General features: G+C 43.5%; 1 protein-coding gene across 1 annotated transcript in view; it reads left to right on the top strand.

Moving 5' to 3' along the window:
• The first annotated feature begins 11,996 nt into the window (after window positions 1-11,996).
• The window catches only part of LOC126281486 (uncharacterized), a 260,262-nt gene continuing 258,624 nt past the window's right edge, over window positions 11,997-13,634 (top strand). The window contains exon 1 of the mRNA XM_049980485.1: window positions 11,997-12,316. Within this exon, the coding sequence (XP_049836442.1) occupies window positions 12,170-12,316 (147 nt within the window). The 5' untranslated portion in view covers window positions 11,997-12,169. The remainder of the gene's footprint in view (window positions 12,317-13,634) is intronic.

Here is a 13,634-nt window from a genome sequence, read left to right as displayed (position 1 = left end):
GTGTTGTTTTCGCATATTCCTAAATATATCGAGCACTTACGTAACTTGTACAGCACCATATTGTGCAAAGCACCACCCACACACACACACCAAAAAGAATTTGCCACATGTGAAGTTATCACAGAGATTACAGATTTATCTATAATCGGTAATCTTTATGATAACGTCACATGTGGCAAATTATTTTTGGTGTGTGTGTGTGTGTGTGTGTGTGTGTGTGTGTGTGTGTGTGTGTGTGTGTGTGGTGCTGTACAAGTTACGTAAGTGCTCGATATATTTAGGAATATGCGAAAAATACAATCCTGCAACTTCGCAACAAAGTAGCGTGGAATTTTCGAAGGCAACAACACACCAAAAATACTTCGCCACAGTGGAATAATAAAAATCGAAAACGTATCATAAAGTAAAGTGTATCTTGAAGATCATGTGAACAGCCGTCTGATGATGAACTTTCCAGTTCGAAACCGGTAACGGCGCTATTTACCAAAATAAATAGCAGTATTCATAGTGGCTGGTTGCTGTTTTCTTCTCTGCAAGAATTAACCTACATTAACTGTACACAGCCCCGCTCTCACCATGTCAGTTTTAGGCAAAATAGAATAAAGTTTATATTCAAAAACAAAATGGTAACACATTTCGTGCGCCACCCTGTATTTAATTCCTTATTTTCGATGTATTTTGCAAGACCTGAATCTTTCCAAACAGGAGAGAATGATGAGCAAGAGAGGTCCAACAGTTGCAAAATCAAATTTTTATAAATAAACAATATACCCTGTGTTATGCAATTGAATTTCCTGTCGTGAGAACCTTCCTCTCTAGCACAGATCCACCAATTTCCAGGTAGGGGTGGGAGGGAAGGGTTGGGGATTTACCAGTGAGAGAGAAGTTAAGTACTTGGTCAATTTAATCAATCAAATTGATAGAGTGGATGGGTGCTTTTGAATAACCTGAAGCAGCTCGTTAATACAGACCGTGGCACAATTGAGCTATTTCCCACCAACTGTTTTTAATCAGTTTCATTAATTAGTCAATTAATTTGATATCAGAATTGGTGCTGGGTTTCTGAGAGGGTGGGACAGGTAGGCATGACATGGAAAACCACATAACCAAACAATAGGTTAAGGAGTTGTCAGTCAAAAGAGCAGATTGTCCCCAGAGGGTCATGATGCACTTAGCAGAACAATAGGTCAAGGACCTGTCAATCGAAAGACAACAATTGGTTTGCCCCTGAATGCAGGCACCCTGCAGTAACTAGATCTAACAAGACCTAACATATGGAATACTGAGTGTATTGCTGTAGTATTGAACAATAGTCTGCACAAACCTTGAGTCGTTTTGGAAATAGCGTAGCTTTAGTGCTTTCCTGTGGGACATGTCATCAAATTACTGGTGCTAGAATGCCACGACTAATAGTCATACACAACTACAGTGCACTCTGGTCCAAGCTTGGTACTGTATATTGGTAGAAACTGTGTTACATTAGAGCATTCATGTCCGCAGCTCGTGGTTGTGCCGTAGCGTTCTCGCTTCCAGCGTCCGGGTTCCCGGTTTGGATTCCGGGCGGGGTCAGAGAATTTCTCTGCCTCGTGGTGACTGGGTGTTGCGTGATGTGCTTAGGTCAGTTAGGTTTCAGTAGTCTCATAGTGCTCAGAGCCATTAGAGCATTCATACATTGCCACCTTTACAATGATAGAAAGTAGCCACAATCATGTATGACTATCAGTTATTCATCTATACCTATGCAGCAGCACCCAACGTGCCATGGCTGTAGCCGATGACTCCCATTTTCGATTTATTTTTACCATTTGGTGAGCATCTGTTAGCATAGTAGAACTCATTAAATGACTCTAGTACTTTAGCGCTGAGCCTACAGGTAAGCGATTCGAATTCTGACTGCCCAAGAAATTTTTTGCCTTGAGTACTCCCCTACTTGGTGGTCAAGGGAGAGACGCGACAGGCTGTACACTTCTCGGCAGTTACTCCCTATGGCGGCCGCCTCGGCCACACGTCAAACAGTTTTGTAGTGTTTCTCAACTGCGAACCCATTTACTCCATTTCGAGCCTGCTGGGATTTGACCAAAAAGAATAAAAATCTACAAGTGCTCACCCTCTCGCATAGAAAGAAAGTTTGTCAGTGAGTGGTTAGGACTCTTTAGATCGTCAAAACTAACCCATCGTCAGATGCTGGGTTAAGCTTGAGTACAACCTTGGTGCTAGAGGAAACGAGTCGATTATTTAATGGCAACAACAAAAACACAGCAAAGTGCTCTACATGCACGTTTCACGATTATCAGCTTGACATGTAGGTTAAAGATACAACACTCAACCACGGCAGAGTCAAGCTTTCAACTCGCATGAGAACATAACAGCCTTGCAAATAGGTTGCTGAATAGTTGCTTAGCGTCTCCTAGCCACTGATGCGTAACGGCTCTTTCTTGATGGCCTGCTGAGCTTCACTCGTAAACGGACTCACAGACCAAAGAGGTACAGTGATTCAGTGACTGATATCGCTTTCAGGTGTTCACGTAGCGCACCCGTACCGTTACGGACATCTGAGGGTCGATGGCTCTGCCCTATGTTTGAGGTCTCCATAGAACCAGAGCTCCAAGCCTTAATAGAAAGCACTGAAGCTCAAATAGTCGCAGGTACAGAGAGCTGGGTAAAGCCGGAAACAAGTTCAGCCCAGTTTTTTTCAACCGATATAACAGTCTTCTCTAAGGATGGATTAAATACAGTTGGCGGTGGAGTATTTATTGCTGTCAGAGGTAGTTTGCCTTGTAGCGAAATTGAAGTAGATAGTTTGTGTTAAATAGTATGGGGAAGGGTTATACCTGACACTCGGACTAGAGTACTATGTGGATCGTTTTACCGACTCCCCCTCCCCCCCTCGACTCAGAAGATATAATTGCTGAACAGTTCAAACAAAACTTGAGTCTCATTTCAAATAAGTACCCCGCTCATACAATTATGGTCGGTGGTGATTTTAATCTACCCTCGATATGCTGGAAAAAATTATACGTTTAAAGCCAGCGGCAGGCATAAAACGTCATCCGAAATTGTACTGAAAGTTTTCTCAGAAAATTATTTTGAACAATTAGTTCATGAGCCTACTCTAAGCGTAAGTGGTTACGAAAGCATACTTGACCTCTTAGCAACAAATAACCCTGGACAAATAGTGAGTATCGTGACGAATACAGGGATTAGTGACAACAAGAGTTGCCGCTAGGCTGAATACCGTAACACCTACAACCATCAAAAAGAAACGCAAAGTATATCTATTTAAAAAAGCTGATAAAAAATGCTCTTAACGCCTTTTTAAGAGACAGCCTTCACTTCTTCCGATCTGATCATGTAAGTGTAGAAAAGTTGTGGAATGGTTTCAAAGAGATAGTATCAACAGCAGTTGAGAGAGCATAAATCAATAAGTGATGGTACTGATTCCCCATGGTACACAAAACGGGTCAGATCGCTGTTGCAGAAGCAGCGAAAAAAGCATGCCAAATTTAAAAGAACACAAAATCCCCAAGATTGACAAAGTTTTACAGAAGTTCGAAATATGGTGCGTAATTCAGTGCGAGATGCTTTTAATAATTTCCACAACGAAATTCTGTCTCGAAATCTGGCAGAAAACCCAAAGAAATTCTGGTCATACATAAAGCACACCAGTGGCAAGGCGCAATCAGTACCTTCACTGCGCGATAACAACTGTCAAGTCACTGATGACAGTGCCACTAAAGCAGAGTTATTAAACACGGTTTTCAGAAACTCCTTCACCAAAGAAGGACTGCCAAGATGAGAAACATACAAGTTGTACGTTGGATGGTGGTGCATAGCTATAGATGAATAACTGATAGTCATACATGATTTTGGCTACTTTCTATCATTGTAAAGGGGGCAATGTATGAATGCTCTAACGGCTCTGAGCACTATGAGACTACTGAAACCTAACTGATCTAAGGACATCACGCAACACCCAGTTATCACGAGGCAGAGAAAATCTCTGACCCCGCCGGAGTAACGAAGCAGCTTAAATCACTTATTAAAGGCAAGGCCTCCGGTCCAGACTGTATACCAGTCAGGTTCGTCTCAGAGTATGCTGACAAAATACCTCCATATTTAGCAGTTATATACAACCACTGGCTCACAGAAAGATCCGCACCTAAAGACTGGAAAATTGCTCAAGTCACACCAATACCCAAAAAGGGAAGTAGGAGTAATCCGCTGAATTAGAGGCCTATATCACCAACGTCGATTTGCAGGAGGATTTTGGAACATATAGTGTATTCGAACATTATAAAGTACCTCGATAAAAATGATTTATTTACACATAGTCAGCACGGATTTGCAAAATATCATTCTTGTGAAACACAACTAGCTCTTTATAGTCATGAAGTAATAAGTGATATCGATAGGGGATGTCACATTGATTCCATATTATTAGATTTCCAGAAGGCTTTCGACACCGTTCCTCATAAGCATCTTCTAACCAAACTGCGTGCCTACGGGGTATCGCCTCAGTTGTGCGACTGGATTCGTGATTTCCTGTTCAAATGGCTCTGAGCTCTATCGGACTTAACATCTGTGGGCATCAGTCCCCTAGACCTTAGAACTACTTAAACCTAACTAACCTCAGGACATCACACACATCCATGCCCAAGGTAGAATTCGAACCTGCGACCGTAGCAGTTGCGCGGCTCCGGAATGAGCACGTTATTTCCTGTCAGAGATGTCACAGTTCGTAGTAATAGACGGAAAGTCATCGAGTAAAACAGAAGTAATATTCTGCGTTCCCCAACGAAGTGTTATAGGCCCTCTATTGTTCCTGATCTATATTAACGACATATGAGTAGCCGAGTTAGATTGTTTGCAGACGATGCTGCCATTTACCGTTTTGTAAAGTCATCAGATGATCAAAACGAGTTGCAAAATGATTTAGATATCTGTATGGTGCGAAAAGTGGCAATTGACCCTGAATAAGGAAAAGTGTGAAGTTATTCGCATGAGTACTGAAAGAAATAAGCTAAATTTCGATTACACGATAAGTCACACAAATATGAAGGCTGTAAATTCAACTAAATACTTAGGGACTAAAATTACAAATAACCTAAATTGGAACGATCACATAGACAATATTGTGGGTAGAGCAAACCAAAGACTGCGATTCACTGGCAGGACACTTAGAAGGTGCAACATGTCTACTAGAGATACAGCTTACACCACGCTTGTCCCCCATATTTTGGAGTATTGCTGTGCGGTGTGGGATCCGCATCAGGTGGGACTAACGGATGTCATCTAAAAAGTACAAAGAAGGGCAGCTCGTTTTGTATTATGGTGAAATAGGGGAGATAGTGTCACAGACATGATAGGTGAATTGGAGTGGCAATCATTAAAACAAAGGCGTTTACCGTTGCGACGGGATCTCCTCATGAAATTTCAATCACCAGTTTTCTCCTCCGATTGCGAAAACATTCTGTTGGCACCCACCTACATAGGGAGAAATGATCATCACAAATAAGAGAAATCAGGGCTCGCAACGGAAAATTTAAGTGCTCGCTTTTCCCGCGTGCCGTTCGAGAGTGGAAAGGTAGAGAGACAGATTAAAGGCGGTTCATTGAACCCTCTGCCAGGCACTTCATTGTGAATAGCAGAGTAATCACGTAGATGTAGATGTGTTACCTTTCAGCAAAATAACAAAACCGTACACGTTGCACGTGCTGTCATGACCCACATGGACACAGCACGTTCTCGAAATCTCTCACGGTCACAAGTTTCTGAGACACTGGCGTGCCACCACTCGCCACCCAACACGATTCAGGAACTCAGGCCACAGAACTGAGTCAGCATGGAATGATGGCCTGTATTCGTCATCCAATCCCAGTTCTACTCGCTGGCCGTCATTCCACTAACAGGTGGCAGCACTGTAAGCCCACAAATCACCTACAGCTTTAATCACTTATTCTTCCTACTACACTGTTTAAGGACAATCTCTATACAGGAAACACAATGTTCTGACTGACTGATGGACTGCCTGACATCGCCCAGCCCAAAACAGCTAAGGATAGAAACTTGAAATTTGGAGAAGATGTGGATATTATACTGTAGGCGTAGTTAAATAAGGGACTTTACGAAATTCCAAACCTAAGGGGTGAGATAGGGAATGAAGGCTTTTTTTTTTAATGTCGCTATTATGGCAATTTTGAAGCTGATCACACGAAAATTGGTATTTGAGTTCCCGGTCAGATGCTTCAGCATTTTAGAAAATTTAACCCTATGGGAGTGAAAAAGTGGGTGAAAGCTTTTTTTTAAATATATTATTACTAAAGAACTACTAAAGTATTGTTAAAGCTGCATCCATGATCAACGATATTTGACTTCCGGGTTACAAATAAAAAAATACGTGTTGCAATGTTTCTGAAATTTAACCCATAAGGAGGCGAAATAGGGAATGTGATTTATTATAAAAATATTTTATTATGAAACCATTTTTAAAGCTAAATCTATGAAAATTTAAATTTGGCTTCTCAGTTAGAAATAAGAAAATATGTTTTACTGTTTTTGGAAATTTAACCTCTATGGGGATGAAAGGATTTATATAAATATTGAATTCTGCAAGCATTTTTGAAGCTAATTGTATGAAAATATTAGTTTTTGGCTTCTCTGTTAGAAATAAAACGTACGCATGTCACTGTGTTTGGAAATTGAGCCCTTAAGGGGTGAAACGTTTTATGAAAATATTTCATTGCGAAAGTATCTGTGAAGCTAAATCTTTGAAAACTGGTCTTTGGCTTCTCGCTTAGAGATGAAAAACTACGTGTCAAATTCAGCCCCTAAGGGGATGAAATACGGTCAGATTAATTCACTGACTCATCATCGCCCAGCCCAAACCACTAAGGGCAGAAACTTGAGGTTTGGAGAGGGAGTAGACATTTAACTGAATATTTAAGAAGGGATTCTCTGAAATTCAACTCTTAAGGAGGCGAAATAGGGGATAAAAGGCTGTTTGAAAGTATTGAATGTTGGCAGACTGCCCAAACAGTGCAGTTTCAGTCGCTACGGAGCGTTGGAGCGTAGAGAATCGTGTGTTCATTGTCGAGCAGTAGTGTAGAAACAATGATTCCAAAGTCACAGTGCAACGTCTTTTCCATCAAAATTTTAGAGTTGTGTGTCAAGGTGCAGTGCCTGATCGAAATACTGTATTCCGATGGGTTGCAGCGTTTAGAAGTACTGGATCCGTGATTAAGAAGAAACCACCTGGTCTTCCCCGTTCCGTTCGTACTCCGGGAAATGTAGACCGAGTGAGAACGGCAGTTCTTGCTGGTCCGAAACGATCGCCTACACGACAGGCTGTAGCGCTGGGTGTGTCTCGTCGTTCGCTTCACCGCATCTTACATGATGATCTGAAGTTTCACACGTACAAGATAATGATCGTCCAGCAGCTTACTGAAGGGGATTTTGTGCAGCGCAGAGAGTTTTGTCGCCTAATGGACGAAATTTTTACAGAAGATGCACATGCAACAGTGTTCATAAGTGATGAAGCACATTTTCATGTAGACGGTTACGTAAATGTTCAAAATTGTCGGAGAACCCACATGAATTAAACCGAAGATCTCTCCACAGTTTAAAAGTAACAGTGAGGTGTTGCATTTCAAAGACGGGGACTGTTGGGCCCTACTTTTTTAAGAGGAGGAAACTGCAGTTACTGTGACATCAGCATACTACGTTAAAACGTTAAACAAGTTTCTTCGTCCAGAACTTGACAGGCGTCCGGTGAACATGAGGGAAACATGGTTACAGCAGCTCGCACGGCGAGAGCATCCATGGAAGTGGTGCCACAAAATTGCCCAAGACACGTTATTTCGAGATAAGGTGATGTTTACTGGCCCCCACGCTCACCCGACTTGTCGATATGCCACTTCTTGTTGTGGGGATATTTAAAATCTAAAGTCTACATGAACAAGCCTCGCACAATCGATGATCTGAAGAATTCCATTCGTCAGGAAACTGAAAACGCGCCGAATGAAATGCTGGAGAGAGCCATGCGTAAGCGAGAAGGACGTCATATCCAAGACTTTATTCTTCGAACCTAATTAAAGTATGTATATTTCAAAACTGCATTAAAAATCTATCACTTAATGTTTGTTTTTATTATTTTTATCGAACCGTGTCCCAGTCATTCAATAGTGAAAAACATGCGTTTCTTCTGCTCCACCCTGTGAATTCGAAAAAAACCACCCGTATACGGCCTTAATTAGCGTGAAAAGCTTAGAGGATGTTGCAATTTGTGAACAACAAAAAACTGATTAAATAAGAACAACAAAAAAATGTTTGCAAGCCATATAGCGTAGGCGAGAAACGCACCGGGCGCGGAGCTACATGCATCTGGAAATGTGACTGCACACGCTAAATTCAAGGAATAAAATTGCTGGCAGCAAAAAATAAGTACATGAGAGAGAACGTAGAGATCTCAGTACCGAACATTTCAGCACCCTCAGTACCCTACAACGTAATCAAACAACGACCGATGTCAAGCTGATTAAAAGGTTCAGTCGTTACAGGATGTGAAGTTGGCGGTGGTTCGAGAATACCAACCGGCCGCTGTACCATACAACTGTATGTGGCGCTCTTCGAAGCCAAGTCCTTGCACGTAGTGGTGAGACACGCCGTCACTCAGCTAAGAGGTAGACTCTTTGCAACATAGCAAGACAATATCCTTACCATACATGTCGCCTACTGGGCGTAGAATGCCGAGTGAACTTTAGTAAAACCGACAAACTGCAGGGACGGTTTCTTGAGTGGGAATGGAGGAAAAAATGTCCTATGAACATGTGTCCCGAAAATTGATAGTTTTTACGGTAGATGGCGCTGACGAACGGAAGTTCCTCTGACCGCATGCTGTGTGTTCCTCATGTGTTGCTAGCTGTGTGCTGTGTGCTGTAAGCAGTTGAACGGTCCGGTATTCGTGTTGGGAACAAGCCGAGATAGTGTTTGTGTACGGCCAAGCAGATGAAGACGGTCGAGAGAGAGAATCCGGTCATCCAAATCTGGTGTACGCACAGTTCGCCGTTCGTCTGTCTGAAAGGACGCACGATCACACGCACTCCCAAAAAGGGATAGAAATATTGTGTGATGTGGTTGATGTCTGTGAGGATACTTGTTTTGATACAGGCGTGCTGCCTCTCGACCTTTTCCATCTGCTCGGCCGTACACAAACATCACCTCGACATGAAACTTGTTCGCATGAGAGCTGCTGTGAAGTTTGGAAGGTAGGAGACGAGGTACTGGCGGAATTAAAGCTGTGAGGAAGGGGCGTGAGTCGTGCTTGGGTAGCTCCGTTGATAGAGCACTTCCCCGTGAAAGGCAAAGTTCCCGATTTCGAGTCTCGGTCCGGCACACAGTTTTAATCTGTCAGGAAGTTTCACATCAGCGTACACTCCGCTGTAGAGTGAAAATCTCATTCTAGACACATCCCCCAGGCTGTGGCTAAGCCATGTCTGCGCAATATCCTTTCTTTCAGGAGTGCTAGTTATACAAGGTTTGAAGGAGAGCTTCTCTGAAGTTTGGAACGTAGGAGACGAGGTACTGGCGGAATTAAAGCTGAGGACGGGGCATGAGTCGTTCTTGGGTAGCTCAGTTGGTTGAGCACTTGCCCGTGAAAGGCAAAAGTCCCGAGTTCGAGTCTCGGTCCGGCACACAGTTTTAATCTGCCAGGAAGTTTCATATCAGCACACAGTCCGCTGTAGAGGGAAAATTTCATTTCCGACGCGAATACATTCTGCTGCTTACTTACAGTCGCTATGGAGCGTTGGAACATAGAGGAACGTGTGTTCGTTCTCGAGCAGTACTTTAGAAACAATGATTCTGTAGTCACAGTGTGACGTCTTTTCTGTCAAAATTTTAGGGTAGGGCGTCGAGGTGCTGTGCCTGATCGAAATACTGCAACACACAAGCAACACCCGGCATCTGGTCAGAGTACCTTTCATTCGTCAGCGGCATCTACCGTGACAACGATGCGATTGCGGACACATGTTAATAGGACTTTTTCTAATCCATTTCCTGACAGGAATCGGTCCCTGCAGTTAGTCGGTTTCATTAACGTTCACCCTGTATTGATTGACTGAAGTCAATCTCCAGCTGACTCCTGGCAGACTGAGGCAGTAAGTACCAATGAACTAAGGACCCTGATGAAAGTTAATTGGCAAAAATTTCAACTGAAAATTCCATGGATGCGGTGTTGTGGCCTATGTAATTTCTGAGTAAAAAGATTCTAATACTAAAATATTGAAAGACTTTAGGGCGCGTCGTACGCCTCTTCAAACCTGTTCAGTGTTGAGCGTTTCGGTCCGTCTGTTCAAACACCAGAGGAATCCTGAAGAAGATGCCACCAGGGAGGTTGGAACCTCCAAGATTGAAGAAGTTTTTAGAAGACTATGACGCTGACTATTTAACGCTTAGTAATCAGGTAGCCTATCTAGAGGAAATAATGTATTATCGATGGCATCACATAAGATGAACATCAACAAAAGCAAAACGAGGATAATGGAATGTAGTCGAATTAAGTCGGGTGATGCTGAGGGAATTAGATTAGGAAATGAGGCACTTAAAGTAGTAGAGTTTTGCTATGTGGGGAACAAAATAACTGATGATTGTCGAAGAAGAGAGGATATAAAATGTAGACTGGCAATTGCATGGAAAGCGTTTCTGAACAAGAGAAATTTGATAACATCGAGTATAGATTTAAGTGTCAGGAAGTAGTTTCTGAAAGTATTTGTATGGAGCGTAGCCATGTATGGAAGTGAAACATGGAGGATAAATAGTTTGGACAAAAAGAGAATAGAAGTTTTCGAAATGTGGTGCTACAGAAGAATGCTGAAGATTAGATGGATAGAACACATAACTAATGAGAAGGTATTGAACAGAATTGGGAAGAAGAGAAGTTTGTGGAACAACTTGACAAGAAGAAGGGGCCGGTTTGGTAGGACATGTTCTGAGGCATCAAGAGCTCACAAATTTAGCGTTGGAGGGCAGCGTGGAGGGTAAAAAATAGTAGAGGGAGACCAAGAGATGAATACACTAAGCAGATTCAGTAGGATGTAGATTGCAGTAAGTACTGGGAGAAGAAGAAGCTTGTACAGGATAGAGTAGCATGGAGAGCTGCATGAAACCAGTCTCATGACTGAAGACCACAACAACAACAAATGGCATCACTATACAAAAGTCTAAGCCGGCCGGTCTGGCGGAGCGGTTCTAGGCGCTACAGTCTGGAGCCGCTCGACCGCAACACCGTTGCCAGCAATCGTGTACAGCGGATGCGTTCCAACCCAGTAGTTTTGCACTATCGCAGAATAAACATAACCCTGCTATCGTACAACTCCTCCTCGCTCAAACTCAGAAGGTTGGTGGACGGTGTCTCTGTCACCTAAAAAGCTTTCGTGGCTCACCACGTCCAAACTCAGCATGTATTTAAAGCAAACGTGATTTGCGTCCTCATAGCCGGCGGGAGTGGCCGAGCGGTTCTAGGCGCTACACTCTGGTACCGCGAGACCGATAGGGTCGCTGGTTCGAATCCCGGCTCGGGCATGGATGTGTGTGATATCCTTAGGTTAGTTAGGTTTAAGTAGTTCTAAGTTCTAGTGGACTAATGACCTCAGAAGTTAAGTCTCAGAGTGCTCAGTGCCATTTGAACCATTTGAACAAAACTCTAACGTTATTGATAAAAAGTTCGCTCACAGGTTGAGCAGATGTAAGAAAAAATGTCAGACCAGATTTTAACGACTCGGAAGATTTTTACTGCCCATGAGAACAGGCACGAAAGCTTTCGGACTCTGCTCTACATGCCCACCGTCGCACAGGACAGTTAATCCGACGTGTAGCTCATAATTTCGGGCGTACACCTACATCTTGACCTGTGACGCTGGGTACCGCAGTGACGGCTGCCGCATTCACAGGTCGGTCGCGCGGGCTGAGTGTGGTGTGGTGTGCGAGTCACCATTAGACTGCAGATCCTCGCGCAGCGCCGGGCCGAGACAAAGTTCGCAGTGGTGGAGCCCGCCGCCCGAGGTCAGCCCCCACCACGCGGCGGCCACTATAAGGCAGCGGGCCCCGGACCTGCCGGCTCGCCGCGCCGCTCGCTTCTCGGCTGTTCGTCAGCGCGGAGCGACCACGCCTCGTCATGTCGGGGGGTCCAGCTACGAGCGCCGCAACCGCGTCGGAGGATGGGGTCATCCGCGGTCCGAAGCGCCACTTCCAGCTTCCCGAAGAGAGCCTCGGCCGTGTGCTGCTTCGGAAGATGATCGGCTACGGAGACGCCGTTGCGCAGGTCAGTGACTCGAATGCCGGACATTGCCACACTTGCCCCTTCGCCAGGTAGCGATCCCTCGGTGTGCGGCCATTTGCCACGCCGGACATTTGCCACGGGTTTTACCTGCTCCGGAGTGTTGCGTCCCTTGTCTCCCCCTCGCTCACTGAGCGATTCCGCTGGTTTACTTAACATAGCACCAGAACCGCTTTGGATATTCCGCCACATTCCTAGAGAGAATTTCGTTGTGGAAACCATTAAATGCATCTAGCATTGAAATCCGCACCAAATTTCGAGCCTCACTAAAACTTCGCCAATCTTGCAGATTTTGCGTTCGTCTAAATTATACTTACCTTTTTCGGAGCTCCATCTCTTATTAATTTATTTGGTATGAATCTCTCGAGTGCTGTCGATACTATTTCTTTGAACTTAAGCCACATATGGTCTTCACTTACATAGTTTGGAAGGATTGGAGAATGTCTCTTAGAAAGACGTCAACAGAATTTTTAGCCGCTTTTATAAACAGATATATTTCACGTTTAGTTTCGGTGAATTTCTTTGTTATGGAATTGAGCTTCGCTACGACTGTGTGTTCACTAATCCCTGTATCAGTGGTGATGATCAGGAATATTTGTGGCTAAGAGGTCAAGTGTGTATTCGTAACCATTTACAATTTGAATGGCCTCGTGAACTAATTGTTCAAAATAATTTTAAAAAAGCATTTAAAACAATTACGGAAGTTGTTTTCTATCTATAATAGGGTCTGAAAATGTATTTTTGTCAACATACGGAAGGTAGATTGAAGTCACTGCCAACTATAATTGTACGAGTGGGGTATCTATTTGCGATGAGACTCAAGTTTTTTTTGAACTGTTCAGCAACTGTTTCATCTGAGACTGGGGGTTGGTAAAAGAAGCCAGTTATTACTTTATTCCTGTTGTCGAATGTAACCTCTGCCCATACTAAGTCACAGGAACTATCTGCTTAATGTCGCTTTTGAACTGGAACACACGTTTCATTATTTTTCCTTAAGTTGTGCTTCTTGTTTCTGTTGTGGTGGAGATCATTACAATTACGGCTTTTTCCCTCCAAAACCTAGGATGCTTTCTTCTGTAAATACCAGAGCTAATCAATGTAGAAACACAACGTACGTTACAAGCATAGTATTCTGTATTACTTAATTACCTTATTGCCAAGATGTCCCTTACATACTGGTTGTATCGAGTAAGATGTGGAGACGACGGTTTGAAAGCGGACAGAGGTAGAAAGGGCGTCCCTTACCTGAGTGATCGCTACCTGGCGAAGGGGCAAGTGTGGCTAATGTCCGGCGTGGCAAATG

The sequence above is a fragment of the Schistocerca gregaria genome, chromosome 7 (assembly GCF_023897955.1).
Source record: "Schistocerca gregaria isolate iqSchGreg1 chromosome 7, iqSchGreg1.2, whole genome shotgun sequence".
Lineage (NCBI taxonomy): Eukaryota > Metazoa > Arthropoda > Insecta > Orthoptera > Acrididae > Schistocerca > Schistocerca gregaria.
Note: the sequence above shows the minus strand (reverse complement) of the source record. Positions and strands in the feature narration are given on the sequence as shown.